This window comes from Cetorhinus maximus, chromosome 23, assembly GCF_964194155.1.
Source record: "Cetorhinus maximus chromosome 23, sCetMax3.hap1.1, whole genome shotgun sequence".
Lineage (NCBI taxonomy): Eukaryota > Metazoa > Chordata > Chondrichthyes > Lamniformes > Cetorhinidae > Cetorhinus > Cetorhinus maximus.
In genome coordinates this window covers 57,953,779-57,974,999 of record NC_135901.1, presented here as the reverse complement: position 1 = coordinate 57,974,999, position 21,221 = coordinate 57,953,779, and the positions used below count along the sequence as shown (strand labels likewise).

The window sequence follows — 21,221 nt, the reverse complement described above, 5'->3', positions numbered from 1 at the left end:
ACTTTGAGGTGATGGTGTTCACTCACACCTGCTACCCTGGTCCTTCTAGGTAGTGGAGGTTGATGGTTTGCAAGAACCTGATGTATTTCTGTTCTATTTGTATAGGGTCAAGATATTCTCTCTCCTTCGCTTCTCTCTCGCCCTTCCTCTCACACTCGCACTCCTCCCACAGAGGCCAGCGTCTTGTGTAGGCCCAGACCGGGTGGCAGGTTCCCTTCCGTGAAGGACATTAGTGAACCAGTTGGGTTTTTATGACAATCCAGCAGTTTTCATGGTCACTTTTTCCTCGTGCCAGCCCCACAAATTCCCAGACTCATTCAGCTCAATTTCACAACCTGCCTTTGTGTTTTTGTGGGTTCTCTCTCACTCCCTTTTTTCTGTTTTAAATCAATTTCACAGGGTATTAGAAAGGGATGATTTACAGTCGGGAAACTCAAACCAAACATCGCATCAGGATCTGACAGAGTCACTCGATCCATCAAGCTCGATAATGGAAGGAAAAAGCAGTGTTTACACTGAGGAGTAACTGTGGAAATGTGAGGACTGTGGGAAGAGATTCAATTCCCCATCTCAGCTCGAAACTCATCAGCGAGTTCATACTGGGGAGAGACTGTTCACCTGTTCCTCTGTATGTGGGCAGGGATTCACTCAGTTATCCAACCTGCTGAGACACCAGCGAGTTCACACTGGGGTGAGGCCGTTCACCTGCTCTGTATGTGGGCAGCGATTCACTCAGTTATCCAACCTGCTGAGACACCAGCGATTCAATACTGATGAGAGGCATTTTAAATGTTCGGACTGCGGGAAGTGCTTTAAAAGTTCTGGGGAACTGTTGTGCCATCAACGTGTTCACACTGACGAGAGACCGTTCAGGTGCTCTCACTGTGGGACCGGATTCAGGCACTCATCTCACCTCACTGTACACCAGCGAATTCACAATGGGGTAAGGACGTTTACCTGCTCCGAGTGTAGAAAGGGATTCACTCAGTTATGTCACCTGCTGACACACCAGGGAGAGACCGTATACCTGCTCAGAGTGTGGGAAGGGGTTCATTGATTCATCCACCCTTTTTAGACACCATCGAATTCACACTGGGGAGAGACCATTCACCTGCTCTGAGTGTGGGAAGGGATTCACTCAGTCATCCCACCTGCCAACACACCAGCGAGTTCACAATTAACTACAGTGATTGGATTTTGTTGTTCATTACATCCAGGACTGAACAAATTTCATCGGAGTCTGTTTTTGCTGATGTTGAAAAGCTCCAACCATGTTGGAGGTGCTAAATATTCTGGATGAAGTCAAATAAATCAACTTTGTATTAAACACACAGTATGTTGAACATTTTTCATATCTTTAACACAAGTCAGTTCCTTTTGACGGGCTCTCTCTCTCTCCCCTGTCTTCTCCATCCTCACCTCCAACAACAAGTGTGAGGAGCTCATGGAGCTTCTTTGTCACTAAGGTTGAGACAATCCAATCACCTGCCTCTGCTGCTTCCCTCCCTTCCTCTAGCCTACCGGGACAAACTGTCTCTAAAGTTCCCCTTGTCAGAGCCCCAAACTCACATTTTTCCCCAGTTTCTCTCCCCTCATGCCCTCTCAGTACTCATCTTGTCCTCTGCTGTATTGACCCCATTCTCATTAAACTACTGATCACCCAGCTTCCCTATCTCAGCTGATATTGTTAATGGCTCTCTCTATCTTTCTTCTGGTACTGTCTCTCTCAATTTCAAATCCACTGTTATCACCTGAAAAAACACTTGACCCCACCACCCTAAAATTCCACCCCATCTCCAAACTCATTTTCCTCTGCACAGTCCTTCGACTTAGTGTCCCCCAGGGACTTCAATCTCCATGCAATTGCATGTCCCCACCTGACCCCAGCTTATCTGCTGCTCAAACCCTCATCCCTGCCCTTGTTACCTTGAGACTTGATGATTCCAATACATTCCTGACCAGCTTCTCACATTCACCCCACCCCCACGCAGAAACATAACTCATCGAAAACTCTGCTGCCCGTGTGCTTTTTCACACCATGTCCTGTTCACCCATCACCCCTTGGCTCGCTGACATACATTGGCTCCTAGTCAAGCAATGCCTCAAGTTTAAAACTCACATCCTTGTTTTCAAATCCCCCTGTCGCCTCGTGTCTCCCTACCCCTGCAACCTCCATCACTCAACCCTCAGGGATATATGTGCCCTTCTCATTCTGGCCTCTTGAACATCCCAGCTTTTAATTACTCCACCACTGTTGGCCATGCCTGGCATGAAGTTCTGAAATTCCCTCCCTGAACTTCTCCAGCTCTCTCTCCTGATTAAAGGTCCTTGTTAAAATCTGCCTCTCCAATGAAGGTTTTGTTCATTTACTCTAATATGCTATGTGCCTTGATGTTAAATTTCTCTTCAGGATGCTTCTCTGAAGCACCTTGGGATGTTTTATTACATTAAACGTGTTATATAAATACAAATTGTTACTGTTTACCTGTTTGTGCACAGTAAGATTCCACAAATAGCCATCAGACCATCAATCTTTTTTTCATATTAATTCATTCTTGGGATGTAGGCGTTGCCAGCTGGGCCAGCGTTTATTGCCCATCCTAATTGCCTTTGAGAATGTGGTGATGAGCTGCCTTCTTGAACCGCTGCAGTCCATGTGGTTTAGGTACACCCACAGTGCTGTTAGGGAGGGAGTTTCAGGATTTTGACCCAACAACAGTGAAGGAATTTCCAAGTCAGAATGGTGGGCGGCTTGGAGGGGAACTTCCAGGTGGTGATGTTCACATGTGTCTATTGCCCTTGTCCTTCTAGATGGTAGTGGTCATGGGTTTGGAAGATACCGTCTAAGGGGGCTTGGTGAGTTCCTGCAGTGCATCTTGTAGATGGTATGCACTGCTGCTACTATGCATTATTGGTGGAGCGAATGAATGTTTGTGGATGGGGTGCCAATCAAGCAAGCTGATTTGTCCTAGATGGTGTCAAGCTTCTTGAGAGTTGTTGGAGCTGCACTCATCCAGGCAAGTGGGGCGTTTTCCATCACACTCCTGACTTGAGGCTTCTCGATGGTGGACAGGCTTTGGGGAGTCGGGAGGTGAACTACTCGTCGCAGGGTTCCTAGCATCTGACCTGCTCTTGTAGCCACAGCATTTTTATGGCTAGTCCAGTTCAGTTTCTGGTCAATGGAACACCCGAGGATGTTAATAGTGGGGGATTCAGTGAAGGTAATGCCATCGATTGTCTAGGGATGATAGTTGGATACTCTCTTGTTGGGAGATGGTAATTGCCTGGCACTTGTGTGGTGTGGATGTTACTTGCCACTTGTCAGCCCAAGCCTGGCTATTCGCGAGGTCTTTCTGGATTTGGACATGGACTGCTTCATTATCTGAGGAGTCACAAATGCTGCTGAACATTGTGCAATCATCAGCAAACATCCCCACTTCTGCCCTCATATTGGAAGGAAGGTCATTGATGAAGCAGCTGAAGATGGTTGGGCCTAGGACACTACCCTGAGGAACTTCTGCAGTGATGTCCTGGAGCTGAGATGACTGACCTCCAACAACTAAAACATCTTCCTTTGTGCTAGGTATGACTCCAACCAGTGGAGAGTTTCCCCCTGACTCCCATTGAATCTAGTTTTGCTCGGGCTCCTCAATGCCACACTCAGTCAAAGACTGCCTTGATATCAAAGGCAGTCACTCTAACCTCATCTCTGGAGTTCAGCTCTTTTGTCCATGTTTGAACCAAGGCTGTAATGAGGTCAGGAGCTGAGTGGCCCTAGTGGAAACCAAACTGGGTGTCAGTGAGTGGGCTATTGCTAAGCAAGTGCCGCTTGATAGCACTGTTGATGACCCCTTCCATTAATTTACTGATGATCGAGAGCAGACTGATGGGGCAGTAATTAGCCGGGTTGGATTTGTCCTGCTTTTTGTGTAGAGGACATACCTGGGCATTTTTCCACATAGCCGGGTAGATGCCAGTGTTGTAGCTGTATTGGAACAGCTTGGCTAGGGGTGCAGCCAGTTCTGGAGCACAAGTCTTCAGTACTTTTGCTGGAATATTGTCAGGGCCCATTGACTTTGCAGTATCCAGCACCTTCAGCCGTTTATTGGTATCACGTGGAGTGAATCGAATTGGCTGAAGACTGGCATCTGTGATGCTGGGGACCTCCGGAGGAGGCCGAGATGGACCGTCCGCTCAGCACTTCTGGCTGAAGGTTGTTGCAAATGGTTCAGCCTTATATTTTGCCCTCTTGTGCTGGGCTCCTCCATCATCGAGGATGGGGATAGTTGGGGAGCCTCATCATCCAATTAGTTGCTTAATTGTTCACCACTATTCACGACTGGATGTGGCAGGACTGTTGAGCTTAGATCCTTTGGCTTTGGAGAAAGGAATGGAGTTGGTAGCTTGGGAATGAAAATAATGTCTTCAGTCTTGACAATATTGAATTGGAAGAAATTTCTGCACATCCACCACTGGATATCAAACAAACAGTCTGATAATTTAACCACAGTGGAGAAGTGGAGAGAGGTGGTGAGGTAGAGCTGGGCACTATCAGTGCACATGTGATAACTGACACTGTGTTTTCAGATGATGTCACTGTGGGGAGAATGTTGATGAGAAATAAGAGGCCAAGGCTGGATCCTTTGGGGACACCAGTGGTAACTGTGGGAGTGGGAAGGGAAGACATTCCAAGTGATTCTCTGGCTATGATTAGATAGAGAAGAATGGAACGAGGAGAGAGCAGCCCCACCCAGCTGGACGACAGTGGAGAGGTGTTGGAGCAGAATGGTGTGGTCAACCTTGTCAAAGGCTGCAGACAGGTTGAGAAGGGATAGTTTCCCTTTGTCACAGTCACATAGGATGTAGTTGGTGGCTTTGATCAGAGCTGTTTCAGTCCAGTGGCAGGGGCAGAAACCTGATTGGAGGGATTCAAACAGGGAGTTCTGGGAAAGCTGGGCACAGATTTGGGAGGTGACAACATGTTCAAGAAGTTTGGAGAGGAGAGGGAGGTTGGAGATTGGGCAATAGTTTGCAAGGATGATGTGGTCAAGGGTTTGATTTTTGAGACGGGCGTGATGATGGCAGATTTGAGGGAGAGATCAACAGTACGTGAAGAGAGAGAACTGGGTTAGTGGAAGGGAGGGAAGCAGCAGAGGCAGCTGATCGGATTGTCTCAATCTTAGTGACAAAGAAGCTCCATGAGCTCCTCACACTTGTTGGAGGTGAGGATGGAGGAGACAGGGAAGAGGGAGAGACCTTCAAAAGGAACTAACTTGCATTAGAAATAGTAAAAAGATTCAACACTGTATTTAACACAAAGCTGATTTATTTTACTTCTATCCAAAATATGAACCACTATATCTGTCCTGGAGCTTACCAACTTCAGCAGAAACATACCCCAATGGACATGGTTCAGTCTTCGATGTGACTGACAGCAAAATCCCATCACTGTAGTGACCTGTGAACTCGCTGATGTCTGTGTAGGTTGGATGACTGAGTGAATCCTTTCCCACAATCAGAGCAGGTGAACGGCTTCTCCCCAGTGTGAACTCGCTGGTGTACAGTGAGTTCAGATGATCGCCTGAACCCAGCCCCACACTGAGAGCACCTGAACGGTCTCTCATCAGTGTGAACATGTTGATGTGTAATTAGGTTCCTGGAACTTTTACAGCACTTCCCACAGTCTGGGCATTTGAAAGATCTCTTTCCTGTGTGAACTCGCTGGTGTGTCAGAAGGCTAGATGACTGAGTGAATCCCTTCCCACACTCGGAGCAGGTGAAAGGTCTCTCCCCAGTGTGACTGCGCTGATGTTTAGTGAGGTCAGATGATCGCCTGAACCCAGTCCCGCACTGAGAGCACCTGAATGGTCTCTCGTCAGTGTGAACACGTTGATGGGATATCAGTTCTCCGGAACTTTTAAAGCACTTTACGCAGTCTGCACATTTAAAAGGTCTCTCGTCTGTGTGACTTAGCTGGTGTTTGAGCAGGTGGGATGACTGAGCGAATCCTTTGCCACACTCAGAGCAGGTGAACGGCCTTTCCCCAGTGTGACTGCGCCGATGAATTTCCAGCTCAGATGGACACGTGAATCGCTTCCCACAGTCCCCACATTTCCACGGTTTCTCCCCAGTGTGACTGCGCTTGTGTTTTGACAGAGCGAATGATCGGCTGAAGCCTCGTCCACACACAGAACACGTGTACGGTTTCTCCCCACTGTGAACGGTGCTTTTTCCTTCCATGTTCAAAATTCGATCATATTCAGGTTATGATAAATTGGGCGACTTCGTCCGATCCTGATGTGATGTTTGGTTTCAGTTTCCCGACTGCAAATCCTCTATTCGCCTCTGAAATTGATTTAAAACGAGAGTGAGAGAGAACCCACAAAAACACAAAGACAGGTTGTGAAATTGAGCTGAATGAATCTGGGAATTTGTCGAGCCGGTACGAGGAAAAAGTGACCATGAAAACCGCTGGATTGTCATAAAAACCCAACTGGTTCAACTAATGTCCTTCAGGGAAGGGAAGCCGCTATTCACTCTGTGCCCACTCAAGACTCTGTCCACAAATTTGAAAATTGAGCCTGAACACCAAGGTCTGTGTCATTTATATATGTTCAGGAGAGCAGGAGTCCTCACAGTGACTCCTGGGGATCTCCATTATAAACCTTATTCCAGTCTGAAAAAATCCATTAACCATGACTCGCTGTTTCCTATACCCAGCCAGTTTTGTATCCATGTTGCTACTGTCCCTTTTATTCCATGAGCTAACTCTGCTCATGTCTGTTGTGCGGCACAATCTCTAATTCCATTCGGAAGTCCATGTACACCACATTAACAGCAGCATCCTCATCACCCACTCTGTTACCTCTCCAAATACCTTAAGCAAGTTTATTAAACACAATTTTCCCTTAACAATTCCATGCTGGTGTTCCTGAATTAACCCACATTTGCTCACATGACTATTAATTTTGTCCTGAGTTGAGAAGGGGTAACACATCCACATGGATAGATAGTTAGCTAGGATTAGTTAGCTAACAGAAAGCAGAAGAGGGAAACTGGGTCTTTTTCAGGCTGGCAAGATGTGACGAGTGGAGTTCCACAGGGATCAATACTGAGGCCTCAACTATTTACAATCTATAGCAATGGCTTGGATGAAGGGACTGAATGTATGGTTGTTAAATTTGCTGATGACACAAAGATTGGCAGGAAAGTGAGTTGTGAAGAGGACCTAAGGAGCCTGCAAGGGGATATAGATGGTTAAGTGAGTGGGCAGAAATTTGGCAGATTGAGTATAATGTGGGGAAATGTGAACTTGTCCACTTTGGCAAGAAGCATAGAAAAACAGCAAATTATATAAATGGAGAGAGATTGCAGAACTCTGAGATACAGAGGGATCTGGGTGTCCTGCTACATGAATCAGGAAATGTTAGTATTCAGGTACAGCAAGTGATTAGGAAGTCAAATGGTGTTGTTTTATTGCAAGGGGAATGGAATATAAAAGTAGGGGTGCTTTGCTACAGTTGTTCAGGGTGTTGATGAGCATCTGAAGTACTGTGTACAGTTTTGGGTCTCCTTATTTCAGAAAAGATATAAGTGTGTTCGTAGTTCGGAGAAGGTTCACTCGACTGATACCTGAGATGAGGGGCTTATCTTATGAGGAAGGGTTGGACAGGCTGGACCTGTACCCATTGTAGCTTAAAAGAATGAGAGGTGATCTTATTGAAACATATAAGATTCTGAGGGGCTCAACAGGGTGGATGCTGAAAGGATGTTTCCCCTTGTGGGAAAGACTAGAACTAGGGGACACAGTTTAAAAATAAGGGGTCTCCCATTTAAGACAGATGAGATTTTTTTTCTCTGAGGGTTGTTGGTCTTTGGAGCTCTCTTTTCCAGAGAGGGGTGGAGGCAGGGTCATCGGTTATCATTCAGGCAAAGGTAGATAGATTCTTAACTAACAAGAGAGTTAAAGGTTATTGGGGGTAGTTGGATCCAGAGTTGAGGCCACAATCAGATCAGCCATGATCTTATTAAATGGTGGAGCAGGCTTGAGGGGCTGAATGGCCTCCTCCTGCTCCAATCTCGCCTGTTCAAATCAGGCTTTTAATTCAAAGCTGATTTGTTGACTTTATCCATATATTAACCACAATAGCTGGGCTGGGGTTTATTAACATCAGCAGAAACAGATCCCAATGAACATGGTTCAGTCCTGGATGTGATTAACAGCAAAATACAATCACTGTAGTTATTTGTGAACACGCTGGTGTGTCAGCAGGTTGGATAACTGAGTGAATCCCTTCCCACACTTGGAGCAGGTGAACGGTCTCTCCCCAGTGTGAATTCGTTGGTGTACTGTGAGGTGATTTACTGTCTTGAACCCAGTCGCACAGTGAGAGCACCTGAAAGGTCTCACGTCAGTGTGAACACGTTGATGGGACATCAGCTCCCCAGAACTTTTAAAGCACTTCCTGCAGTCTGGGCATTTAAAATGTCTCTTGTTAGAGTGAGCTCACTGATGGGACATCAGGTCTCTGGAACTTATATAGCACTTCCTGTAGTCTGGACAACTAAATGGTCTCTCTGCCCTGTGAACTCGCTGATGCTTCAGCAGATTGGATGAGAGACTGAGTCTCTTCCCACACTGGGAGTAGATGAACGGTCTCTCCGCAGTGTGAGTGCGTCGATGAGCTTCCAGCTCAAACAGGTAATTGAACCCCTTCCCACAATCCCCACATTTCGAGTTTCTCTCGGCTGTAACAGGATTTATGTTCTGACAGGCCAGATGATCAGACAAAGCCTCGTCCACACACAGAACACGTGTACGGTGTTTCCCCACTGTGAATGGTGCTTTTTCCTTCCATGTTCAAAATCTGATGATATTGAGGTTACAATAAATTGGGTGGCACTGTCAGAACCTGATGTGATGTTTGGTTTCAGTTTCCCAACTGCAAATCCTCCTCTTCTAATACCCTGTGGAATTGATTTAAAACAGAAAAAAGGGAGAGAGAGAGAACCCACAAAAACACCAAGGCAGGTTGTGAAACTGAGCTGAATGAATCTGGTAATTTGTGGGGCCGGCACGAGGAAAAAGTGACCATGAAAACTGCTGGATTGTCATAAAAACCCAACTGGTTCAAAAATGTCCTTCAGGGAAGGGAACCTGCCACCCGGTCTGGGTGTACACAAGACACTGGACCCTCTGGGAGGAGGGGAAGAGAGCAAGAATGAGATAGGTGGTAGAGGCACCCGATAAAGCAGGGGGAATTTATATTTCTAGAACTCAACCAGAACTTGGACAGAATCTTCCGAACCCTCAACCTCCACGCGCTAGAAGATCTAGGGTAGCAGGTGTAACTCTTTTGAGTCAAAACAATAAACTAAATTAACAAAAACAAGGGAGAAATCAAGCACAGCCCCTATGTCAGGTCAGCTGTAAAATCAAGGAAAAACTTTAAAGGAACCTTACAAACATCAAACTAAGATGTGATTAAAGTTCGCCTCCAAGTCACACACTGTCCTGACTTGTCTAACATCCAGTACTGGATGAACAGAAATTTCCGCCATTTAAATATTGGGAAGACTGAACATTGTCTTCAGTCCCCACTACAAACTCCACTCCCCAGACACCGACTCCATCCCTCTCCCTGACAACTGTCTGAGACTGAACCAGACTGTTCACAAACATGGTGAAATATTTCACTGCAAGATGAGCTTCCAACCACATATCCACATCATCACCAAGACCACCTATTTCCACCTCAGTAACATCGCCCGACTCCAGCCCAGTCTCAGCTCATCTGCTGCTGAAACTCTCATCCATTCCTTTGTAATCTCCTCCAGTCTCACAGTCCCCCCCAGATATCTTCACTTTAATTCTGGATTGCTGACAATTCTTTTTTGGTCACAGCTGCTGCCCATTGCCCCCTAAAAGGATGGCGGCCGCGAAATGCGCACTGCTGCCTATTGCCCCCTATAAATATGGCGGATCCACATGCGCACTGCTACCCTGTCCCTATAAAGATGGCACCTGCGCATGCGCATAAATGTGCGCGTCCCAAAAAGATGGCGGCCATCAATCGGACCTGATATCGTGACAAACGCCGCCATCGCCAAAACGGAGCAAACGCGGGGTCGGAAGCTTCCTATTCGCGGTTTGCGGCCTGCAGTGTGTATTTCTGAAGGCGTCCCACCCGCTTGCCAGTTCCATTCGCCTTCAGCTGCCCGCTTGCTGCACTCTTCTTCTGCTCTCCTCCCTGATCCGACTCGACCGCGACTCTCCTTCCAGCACCGCAACTGCGCATGCTCCAGCCACAACCTGACAATGCGCATGCTCTGGGCACAGTCCGGCGCCGCGCTTGCGCGATGATCTCCCGCAGCGAAGATAGAGCATATTCTGCCTCTCTTTGAATGCTGGGTAACTGCAGCGCCATTAAACCATAACATTGTTAGATACAAAATCATATTCCGAGCTCCGATTATGATTGGCGCCAACCATATATTATTATTATTTCAATTGTTACAACCAGCAAGAGCACGGGAGTGGAACCTGCCACCTGGTCTTTGTCCCTACCTGAGAAGAGAGAGAGGGAGACGGGACAAGGTGAAGACGAAGGATTTGAGACATCAGCAACACAACCGGAATTTTTATGGAACCTCCAAACCCTAAGGTTTACGCCACGTAGAAGGAGAAAGATAGCAGATGCTGGGGAACACCCTTATCCCCATCTTTCCATCTAAGTCACACACCATCCTGTCTTGTGCATATTCTCACTGCTCCTTTATCGCTGAGTGAAAATGGTGGATCTCAGGATTTTACGTCATGACCTTGTGGGAGCACCTTCACTAGACAGTGGGTCAAGGAGAAGGTGGCGCATCATTTCCTGCACAAAGACTAACTGGGGATGTGCAATATAATTAATAGACTTGCTACCAATGCCCACACACCAAGAATGAAAAGCCTGTACAGAAATATTTGTTTCTAAAACAAAACTCCTTTTATATTGGTTGGGGGGTGGTGTCGGTGTTTGTTTACTAATTTTATATTTGATGCGTGAGGGCAGGTGGTTGGGGTTGTTTCTTCAACAAACTCATTTCCCAAGAATCTAACAGAAAATGTTTGAAATACTCAGCTGCTCAGGAAACATCTGTGGAGAGAGAAAGAGTCAGCCTTTCAGGCCTTTGTTAGGGTTAACAACTGGGGGGTACAGGGAAAGAGGGGGAGTGGGATGAACTGGGTTGGTCTTTGAGCTGGTACAGACTTGATAGGCTGAATAACCTCTGTTGGTCCTGTATTCTCGGGTCCTGACACTGCTGGACCTTCCACAATCTCCTGTTTTCATGTGGTTCTTGCTGCTGCCGCTCACCCGCATGGGAGGCTGGTCTGTGTATCACTCCATTTACTGAGATTGTGTTAAACTAACTGCAGCCCCTCAACCAGCTTCCTCTTTCCTGATCAGACATCAGCTGCTTTTTTCTTTTCTAAGACCACTAACTGTCAAAGCAGTATATACTTGAAAAAAATTCTATTTATCTGCCACATGGAATCTGACTCATTTTCTCCTCTTCAATTAGTTTTTGGTTTCTCTCTCTTTTATTCTCTCTCTCTCTCACTCTATCCATCTATCCCTTTAGCCTATCACTATGTTCCTCCCTCTATGCCATCCAACTCCAAAATCTCCCATAACTAACCAAGGGCTCTCTGTGACCATTTCTACTTCCTGTACAGACACACTCTGACCACACCATTTCTTGCTCATTCACATTTCTGTTCATTTACAGACCCTCACTGACAAGTCACATTGCTGTTCTGTTACAGACTCTCCCTGACAAGTCGCATGAGCTGCTCAGTTACACACTCTCCCTGACAAGTCGCATTGTTGTTTATTTACAGACCCACCCTGACAAATCACGTTGTTGTTCATTAACAGACCCACCCTGACAAGTCACGTTGCTGTTGAGTTCCAAACCCTCCTTGACAATTCACATTGCTGTTCATTTACAAGTCCCTCACTGACAAGTCACATTGCTGTTCATTAACAGACTCTCCTTCAAACGTCACAATTTCTCCTCCATTTACAGATGTTCTCTGACTGGTTCCAATTTCTTCTCCATTTACAGGCGCTCCATAATCAGTCAAAAATTCCCCTTGATGTTTGTGAATGGGAACAGTTTAAAGGGAGTAGAGGGCCAGAACAGTAAAGAGATGGGTAAATCAGTAGATTTGAGAGTCCAGTGTCAATAATTTTAGTACCTTTTTAAGAAACACAAGCTGAGCAGATTCTCTGTCCTCTACCGTATATTATATTGATCCATCAATCAGAGTAAATATGCATGTCCCGTGTGTCCACAGTCACTTACACGAGGTCAGCCCGCTGGATGGAACCTCGGGCACTCTGAGCTTGATCTCCGGTGTCTCCAGTCCCGACTGCCCCCTTACATCAGTGTCCCCTCACTTTTATAACCTGTGGTGATGCAGCTCTGGCCCCTGAATCTTCTTTGGCTTCTCTGCTGCGTTTTGGCAGGAAGTGAGGAAAAGACAGCTGGAATTTCTCTAATCTGTGATTTACAAGGAGACATTCCCTGGTTCCCAGCAGTTACTTTTCTTCAGGAATTTTCTCATTCTCCCTAAACTACCTTGCCCACTGTTAATTCTGTTATTTCTGATAGTTACACAATTATAGGCATAAACATCACACATTATAATCTGATCTATTCTGTTCCTCACTCTGGTTTCAGTTTATATTGTGGTTAATAACAGACAAACTCTGAACTTTTCCCTGATCTGATTCGAGTTTCCAAAGAGCTGATTCTGTGCAATGGAATGTCTTATCAGTGTTGCCGTGGTGACCTGTCTGCAGTGAACAGCCTATTTGAGTTTCTAATTCAGACTAAACTTCTCTATCCCATAACACACATTATATCAGAGAATTTACCTCAAAGTATTTTAGCCATGTTACAAGGGGTTCAGATACACAGATCTTTAAGTTTGAAGGGCAAGTTTAAAATGCTGTTTGAACCTGTTACTCCACTTTTCCTTATGAAATTAACTTGTAAATCATTGGTTAAGCTGCATTTAGAATATTGAGTCAAATCCTGGGCATCTTATAACAGGAATGATGTCAAGGCCATGGAGAGGGTGCAGGGGAGATTCACAGATGACACCACGGATGAGAGCCTCCAGCTAAAAAGGGATCCATTCGGCCCATTGTGCCTTTGACAGCTCTTTGGAAGAGCGATCTGAATAGTCACTCCCCTACTGATTCCCCATGGCCCTGTCAATGTTTTCCTTCAAGCATTTCTCCAATTCCATTTTGAAAGATACTGTTGAACCCGCTCCCACCAAACTTTCAGACAGTGTATTCCAGATGATAACAACTGACTGTGGAATGAAATGTTTTCTCATAGTGACCTGTCTGCTGTGAAGATCCTGTTTGAGTTTCTAACTTAATTACAATTTCTCTTTCCCAGGTGGAGAGACTGGAGAAACTGGGGGTCTTTTCATTAGAACTAAGCAAGATGAGAGAAGATGTGAGAAAGGAGTTCAAAACTGGATCAAGGACATAATCCAAAATATTCCAGACACTCCTTGTCCTTCAGGATCTGTGTCCAGGGGGAAACTGATGGTTTTATCTCATCATCATTGAGGTCAACAACTACTGTCAGACTCAAACACTCTCCAATCAAATACAGCACGGATTAGGTACAGAGTAAACCCATCAGCCTGTCCCCCGGATACAGATACCGAGGGACAGGGAGTATCCGGGACAATGACATTTCTCACTCAGTAAGGTAGAAATTGACCCTGTATCTCTCCCCATTAATCCTGAGCTCCACACAGCTTGAATCCTCCTCCTGTTTCCCTCCCTGTAACAGCACTGAGCTAAAGCCAGCCCATAATGAGCAGGGCTCAGGGAGAATGGTTACTAGGCACTGCAGAGATGTCATAAAGCAGCATCATTCAGCCCAGCTGGTCCTCTCCCTGTCCCTTTAAAGGTAGAAAACTGGGGCATCCTGTCTCCAAACACATCCCACCCTGTTCACATTGAGAATCCCAGGGTGGAGAACTGGGACATCCTGTCTCCAAACACATCCCACCCTGTTCACACTGAGAATCCCAGGGTGGAGAACTGGGACATCCTGTCTCCAAACACATCCCACCCTGTTCACACTGAGAATCCCAGGGTGGAGAACTGGGACATCCTGTCTCCAAACACATCCCACCCTGTTCACACTGAGAATCCCAGGGTGGAGAACTGGGACATCCTGTCTCCAAACACATCCCACCCTGTTCACACTGAGAATCCCAGGGTGGAGAACTGGGACATCCTGTCTCCAAACACATCCCACCCTGTTCACACTGAGAATCCCAGTGTTTGGGAGATGACAGCAGGTTCGAACAGTGTGGAGAGGAGAGGGAGGTTGGAGATGAGGCAGTAAGGATGGTGGGGTGAAAGGTTTGTTTTTTGAGGAGGGGGTGATGATGGCAGATTTGAAGGAGAGAGGGACAGTACCTGGAGAGAAAGAACCATTAACAATCTGATTGAACATGGGGTAGTTGGGTGATCAGCAGTTTAGTGGGAATAGAGTCAATGGAGCAGGAGGTGGGTCTCATGGACAAGATGAGCACTAAGGTGGCATGAGGGGAAATGGGGGTGGGGAAACTAAAGAAAGATGTGGGTTCAGGGCTCAGACAAGGGGGGACTTTAAATACAGTTTGTTCTGGTGGGCTAGTGGAAGGGAGGGAAGCAGCAGAGGCAGCTGATCAGATTGTGTCAATCTTAGTGACAAAGAAGCTCCATGAGCTCCTCACACTTGTTGCTGGTGGTGAGGATGGAGGAGACAGGGGAGAGGGAGAGCACTTTAAAAGAAGCTAACTTGTGTGAGAGATAATAACAGTGTGCATTCAACAAAAAGCTGATTTATTTGATTTTTAGCCAGAATATTAACCCCTATATGTGAGTGGAGCTTATTAACTTCAGCAGAAACAGACTCCAATGAATATGATTCAGTTTTGGATGTGATTAACAGCAAAATCCATTCACTGCAGTTACTTGTGAACTCGCTGGTGTCTCAGCAGGTTTGATGACCGAGTGAATCCCTTCCCACACTGGGACCAGGTGAATGGCCTCTCCCCAGTGTGAACTCGCTGGTGTCTCAGCGGGTTGGATAAGTGAGTGAATCCTTTCCCACACTCAGAGCAGGTGAACGGCCTCTCCCCAGTGTGAATTCGCTGGTGTACAGTGAGTTCAGATGATGTCTTGAACCCAGTCCCACAGTGAGAGCACCTGAATGGTCGGTCGTCAGTGTGAACACGTTGATGGGACATCAGGTTCTTGGAACTTTTAAAACACTTCCCACAGTCTGGGCATTTAAAATGTCTCTCATCATTGTGAACATGTTGATGGGACATCAGTTCACCAGAATGTTTATAGCACTTCCCACAGTCTGGGCATTTAAAAGGTCTCTCATCAGTGTGAACTCGCTGGTGTATCAGCAGGTGAGATGACTGAGTGAATCCTTTCCCACACTCGGAGCATGTGAACGGCCTCTCCCCAGTGTGAATTCGCTGGTGTAGAATGAGTTGAGATGATCGCCTGAACCCAGTCCCGCAGTGAGAGCACCTGAACGGTCTCTCGTCAGTGTGAACACGTTGATGGGACAACAGCTCTCCAGTACTTTTGTAGCACTTCCCACAGTCTTGACATTTAAAAGGTCTCTCCCCAGTGTGAACTCGCTGATGTGACAGCAGCTCGGACAACTGAGTGAATCCCTTCCCACACTCGGAGCAAGTGAATGGCTTCTCCCCGGTGTGAACTCGATGGTGCCTCATTAGGTTAGAAGACTGAGTGAATCCCTTCCCACACTCAGAGCAGGTGAATGGCCTCTCCCCGGTGTGAAGTCGCTGGTGTCGCATCAGGGTGGATGACTGAGTGAATGTCTTTCCACACTGGGAGCAGGTGAACGGCCTCTCCCCAGTGTGAACTCGCTGGTGTACAGTGAGGTCAGATGATTGCCTGAACCCAGTCCCACAGTGAGAGCATCTGAACGGTCTCTCATCGGTGTGAATATGTTGGTGGGACATCAGATTCCCAAAACTTTTATTGCACTTCTCACAGTCTGGGCATGTAAAAGGCCTCTCCCCAGTGTGAACTCGCTGGTGCCTCAGCAGGTGGGATAACTAAGTGAATCCCTACCCACAGGTGAAGCAGGTAAATGGTCTCTCCCCAGTCAGACAGCACCGATAGGTTTCCAGCTCAGAGGGGGATATGAATCCCTTCCCACAGTCTTCACATTTCTGTGCTTTGTCTCCGTTGTGATCACATTTATGTTTTGACAGATCAGATGATCGGCTGAAGCCACATCCACACACAGGACACGTGTATCATTTCCCCCCCACTGTGAACAGTACAACTTCTTTCCATGTTCAAAATCCGATGATATTCAGGTTGTGATAAATTGGGCGACTCCGTCAGATCCTGATGTGATGTTTGGTTTCAGTTTCCCGACTGCAAATCATCCCCTTCTAACACCCTGTGAAATTGATTTAAAACAGAAAAAAGGGAGTGAGACAACCCACAAAATCACAAAGGCAGGTTGTGAAATTGAGCTGAATGAATCTGGGAATTTGTGGGGCCGGCACGAGGAAAAAGTGATCATGAAAACTGCTGGATTGTCATAAAAAACCAACTGGTTCACTAATGTCCTTCAGGGAAGGGAACCTGCCACCCGGTCTGGGCTTACATAAGACTCTGGCCTCTATGAGAGCACATAGATAGAGAGAGAGAGAGAGGTATCTAGGAGCAGCAGGGGATGAAGGAGAAACATTTCATATTTCTACAACGCAACCAGAACTTTCCCAAACCTTCAACCTCCTCCCCCTAGAAGGACCAGGGTAGCAGGTGTGTGTGAACACGATCAACTCCAAGTTCCCCTGAGAGTCACACACTGTCCTGACTTGTCTGACATCCAGTACTGGATGAGCAGACATTTCCTCCATTTAAGTATTGAGAAGACTGAAGCCATTGTCTTCAGCCCCCACTACAAACTCCACTCCCCAGACACCGACTCCATCCCTCTCCCTGATAACTGTCTGAGACTGAACCATGGTTCACAACCATGGTGAAATATTTCACCCCAAGATGAGCTTCCAACTACATATCCACATCATCACCAAGACTGCCTATTTCCACCTCACTAACATCGCCCGACTCCAGCCCAGTCTCAGCTCATCTGCTGCTGAAACTCTCATCCATTCCTTTGTTACCTCTAGACTTAACTATCCTAACGCACTCCTGGCTGGCCTCCCACATTCAACCGCCCTGTAATCTTGAGGTCATTCAAAACTCTGCTGCCCGTGTGCTTACTCACACCAAGTCTTGTTCACCCATCATCCCTGTGCTCAGTGACCCAGAAAGGTTCCTCATTAGGAAGCAACTAAATTTTACATTTCTCATCCTTGTTTTCCTCCATGGTTGTGATCATCCCTGTCTCTGTAATCTCCTCCAGCCACACACTCCTCCGAGATCTCTAAACTCATCTAATTCCAGCCTCTTGAGCATTCCTGATTTTAATCACTTCACCATTGGTGACCGTGCTTTCATTTGCCAAGGCCACAAGTTCTGGATTTTTGTCCTTGGACTTCTCCACCTCTCTTTCTCCCCTACAAATCATTCCTTAAAACCGACCTCTTTGACTAAGCTTTTGGTCACTTGCCCCAATATCTCCTTATGTGGCTCAGTGTCAAATGTTACTTTGTAACATTTCTGTGAAATGCCTTGTGAAGTTTTATTATGTTAAAGCCCCAGTATAAAAACGAATTATTGTCACTGACTTGGACATATACCGTTGTTCCACCTCATCAATAAGACATTGTAACTCAAAACATGAAGCAGTTTGATGGACAAGTTGTTCTTATTCTGTCAATTAAGATTCCAAAAAGTTGACCCCAATAAAGATGGCCGCCGCGCATGCGCCCTTCCGGGCCTTGCCCCCAATAAAGATGGCGGCCGTTAACCCTGGGCCTGAAAGTGGGAGAAACCTCGGCGTAAACGAAGGGGACGGTCCAGAGTTTACCATAAGTTCTTTCTCTGGGTTTGCCGTTTACACAACATGTTTACGAAGCCAACCCGCCCACCGGCCTGATCCATCGCTCCCTTCTCCCCACCATTTTATCCACTCACCGATTGCGGAACTAAGAAAGAAGCGTCTCTTCATCGCCATTACTCACACTGCGCATGCTTCACTCCCAGATCGGCCCCGCCCCTCATTCACTCCGATTGGTTGGAGGGCCAGCCACACCCGCTCGGTCCCCCAGTCCCGCCCCCTCTTCCTATTGGTCCGGAGCTGCCGTCAATCAGCCGGGCATTGTGACGGTTTCAGATGGTGAGGGCGGCCACAGACTCAGCCTGACTTGCTGATTCTTGGCAGCATTTTCTGTTTGGGAATTAGAGCTAGAGATGGATGGTCAGTTCCCCTCTGTCCGGGGGGGATTCACACTCATTTCCCTAGTGCACTGATTATCACCTTTACTTTACATGAGAAAGTCCCCGGTTCAATCCCGGCTGGAAGCTTTGTGTTTACAATTGTTACTGAGGAGGAATTAACAGTGAGTTTAGTTTCATGTCGAACAGGGGGACAGTTATTGTCTCATTCTTTAAAAGCTCCTTCTTCACCTTTAAACAGGGAACGGTAATTCAGAGAAAACTGATCCACTGTGACCCTGAAACAAGATACTGCAGATGCTGGAAATCCGAGCTCAAAACAGAAAATGTTGGAAACATTCAGCAGGTCAACAGCTTCTCTGGAGAGGGAAACAGAGTGAATGTTTCAGGTCGCTGGCTTTTTATAGAAAATGGAAGAATTTGGAGATGTAATAATTTACAAACAAGTACAGAGTCAGGGAAAAGAGACGAGGAAAGGACAAACGGTCTTGTGATGGGATGGAAGGCTGGAGTGATTAAATGAGAAAGGGGATGATGATACAACATTGGGTGATAATGAGACAAGTAAATAAACTAATGGGACAAGAGGAGAAACAAAAGACAGGTCCAGAGGAGGGATAAATGGCAACAGCAGAACCGACTGTCTGAAAAAAATGGGAGTGGTGGCAATGATCTGAAATTGTTGAAATGAAGCTTGAGTCTAGGAGGTTGTGAAGTGTCAAATAAAAGATGAGCTGCTGTTTCCCGAGCTTCCACTGAGCTTCATTGGAACAGTGCAGGAGGCTGAGGACAGAGAGTTCAGACCAAAAGTGATTCCTAGAATTAAAACAGTAAATGAGCAGAAGCTCAGGATCACAGTTGCAGACTGAATGGTGATGTTCCGCAAAACAGTCACCCAATCGGGAATTAGTCTCCTCAGCGTAGAGGAGATCACATTGTGAGCAGTAAAAACACAATACTGAATAGCAAGAAGTACAAGTAAATGACTGTGTCATCTGGAAAGTGTGTGGAAAATGCCCTCGAATGTGGGAAGGGAGGAGGTGACAATGAATCTGTTTCAATAAGTCTGTAACAGAGCAGTGCAGTGTCGTTCTGCTGTACCTTTCATTTTAAAGGGAATTTTCAGATATTTTTTCTCACTATGTGCTTGGGTTGTGGACGAGAATGTTTTCACTCTTCTCCATTGATCTTAAGAAAGACTTGGTCTGTAAGATACCGTCACTGTGAGACTGATAATGGATCATTTTTATATCTAAGTTCAGTGAGATCTGATCACTTACTGAGTGAGTCAATCTGTGAAATTGTAACTCAAATAGCCACAGTTACTGCAGGTGATTCTCTGGCTACAATGAGATTGATAAGAAAGGAATCAAGAGGGTGCAGTCCCACCCAGCTGGACACCAGTGGACAGGCATTGGAGGAGGAAGATTTGGTCAATGGTGTCAAAGACTGCAGACAGACAGAGAAAGAAATGAGGGAGAGTTTGGGTGATCAAGAGTTCAGTGGGAATAGGCTTGATGGAGCAGGAGGTGGGTCTCAAGGACAAGATGAGAACTGAGGGGAAATGGGAGAGAAACTAGATAAATATGTGGGTTCAGGGCTCAGACAAAGGAAAGCTTTAGAGACAGTTTGTCCCAGTGAGCTAGTGGAAGGGAGGGAAGCAGCAGAGGCAGCTGATCGAATTGTCTCAATCTTAGTGACATAGAAGCTCCATGGGTTCCTCATACTTATTATTGGAGGTGAGGATGGAGGTGAGAGGGAGAGCACTTTGAAAGGAACTAACTTGTGTCAGAGATATTGAAAAGATTCATCACACTGTAAAACACCAAGCGGATTGATTTGAATTTTATCCAGAATATTAAAACCTATAACTGGGCTGGAGTTCATTAACATCAGCAAAAACAAACCCCAATGAATATGGTTCAGTCCTGGATGTGATGAACAGCAAAATCCCATCACTGTAGTTACTTGTGAACTCGCTGGTGTGTTATCACGTGGGATAACTGACTGAAACTTTTCCCACACTCAGAGCAAGTGAATGGTTTCTCCCCAGTGTGAACTCCCTGGTGTGTCTGCAGGTTCGATGACCGATTAAATCCCTTCCCACATTCAAAGCAGGTGAACAGCCTCTCCCCAGCGTGAATTCGCTGGTGTTCAGTGAGTTGAGATGACCATATAAACCCAGTCCCACACTGAGAGTACCTGAACGGTCTCTCATCAGTGTGAACACGTTGATGGGACATCAGTTCCCCAGAACTTTTAAAGCCCTTCCCACAGTCCAGACATTTGAAAGGTCTCTCCCCTGTGTGAACTCGCTGGTGTCTCTGCAGGTTGGGTGACTGAGTGAATCCCTCCCCACACTCGGAGCAGGTGAACGGTCTCTCGCCAGTGTGAATGCGCCGATGAGTTTCCAGTTGAACTGGGTAATTAAATCCCTTCCCACAATCCCCACATCTTCTCTGCTTTGTGACTGCATTTATGTTCCGACAGGTCAAATAATCGGCTGAAGCCTCGTCCACACACAGGACATGTGTACAGTTTCTCCCCACTGTGAACGATGCTTTTTCCTTCCATGTTCAAAATCCGATAATGTTCAGGTTACGATAAATTGGGCGACTCGACTCCGTCAGATCCTGATGTGATGTTTGGTTTCAGTTTCCCAACCACAAGTTCTCTCCTTCTGATACCCTGTGAAACTGATTTAAAACAGAAAAAAGGGAGTGAGAGAGAACCCACAGAAACACAAAGGCAGGTTGTGAAATTGAGCGGAATGAATCTGGGAAT

At 46.4% G+C, this 21,221-nt stretch overlaps 1 protein-coding gene and 1 pseudogene across 1 annotated transcript in view; one reads left to right on the top strand and one right to left on the bottom strand.

Moving 5' to 3' along the window:
• LOC144698062 (uncharacterized) overlaps positions 1-1,181 on the top strand; it is a 121,742-nt gene extending 120,561 nt beyond the window's left edge. The window contains 2 exon segments of the mRNA XM_078569991.1: positions 874-951; positions 1,019-1,181. Coding sequence (XP_078426117.1) covers positions 874-951; positions 1,019-1,181 — 241 coding nt within the window.
• Positions 1,182-14,898: 13,717 nt separating this feature from the next.
• LOC144698350 (uncharacterized) lies at positions 14,899-21,011 on the bottom strand (annotated as a pseudogene).
• Between the last annotated feature and the right edge of the window lie 210 nt (positions 21,012-21,221).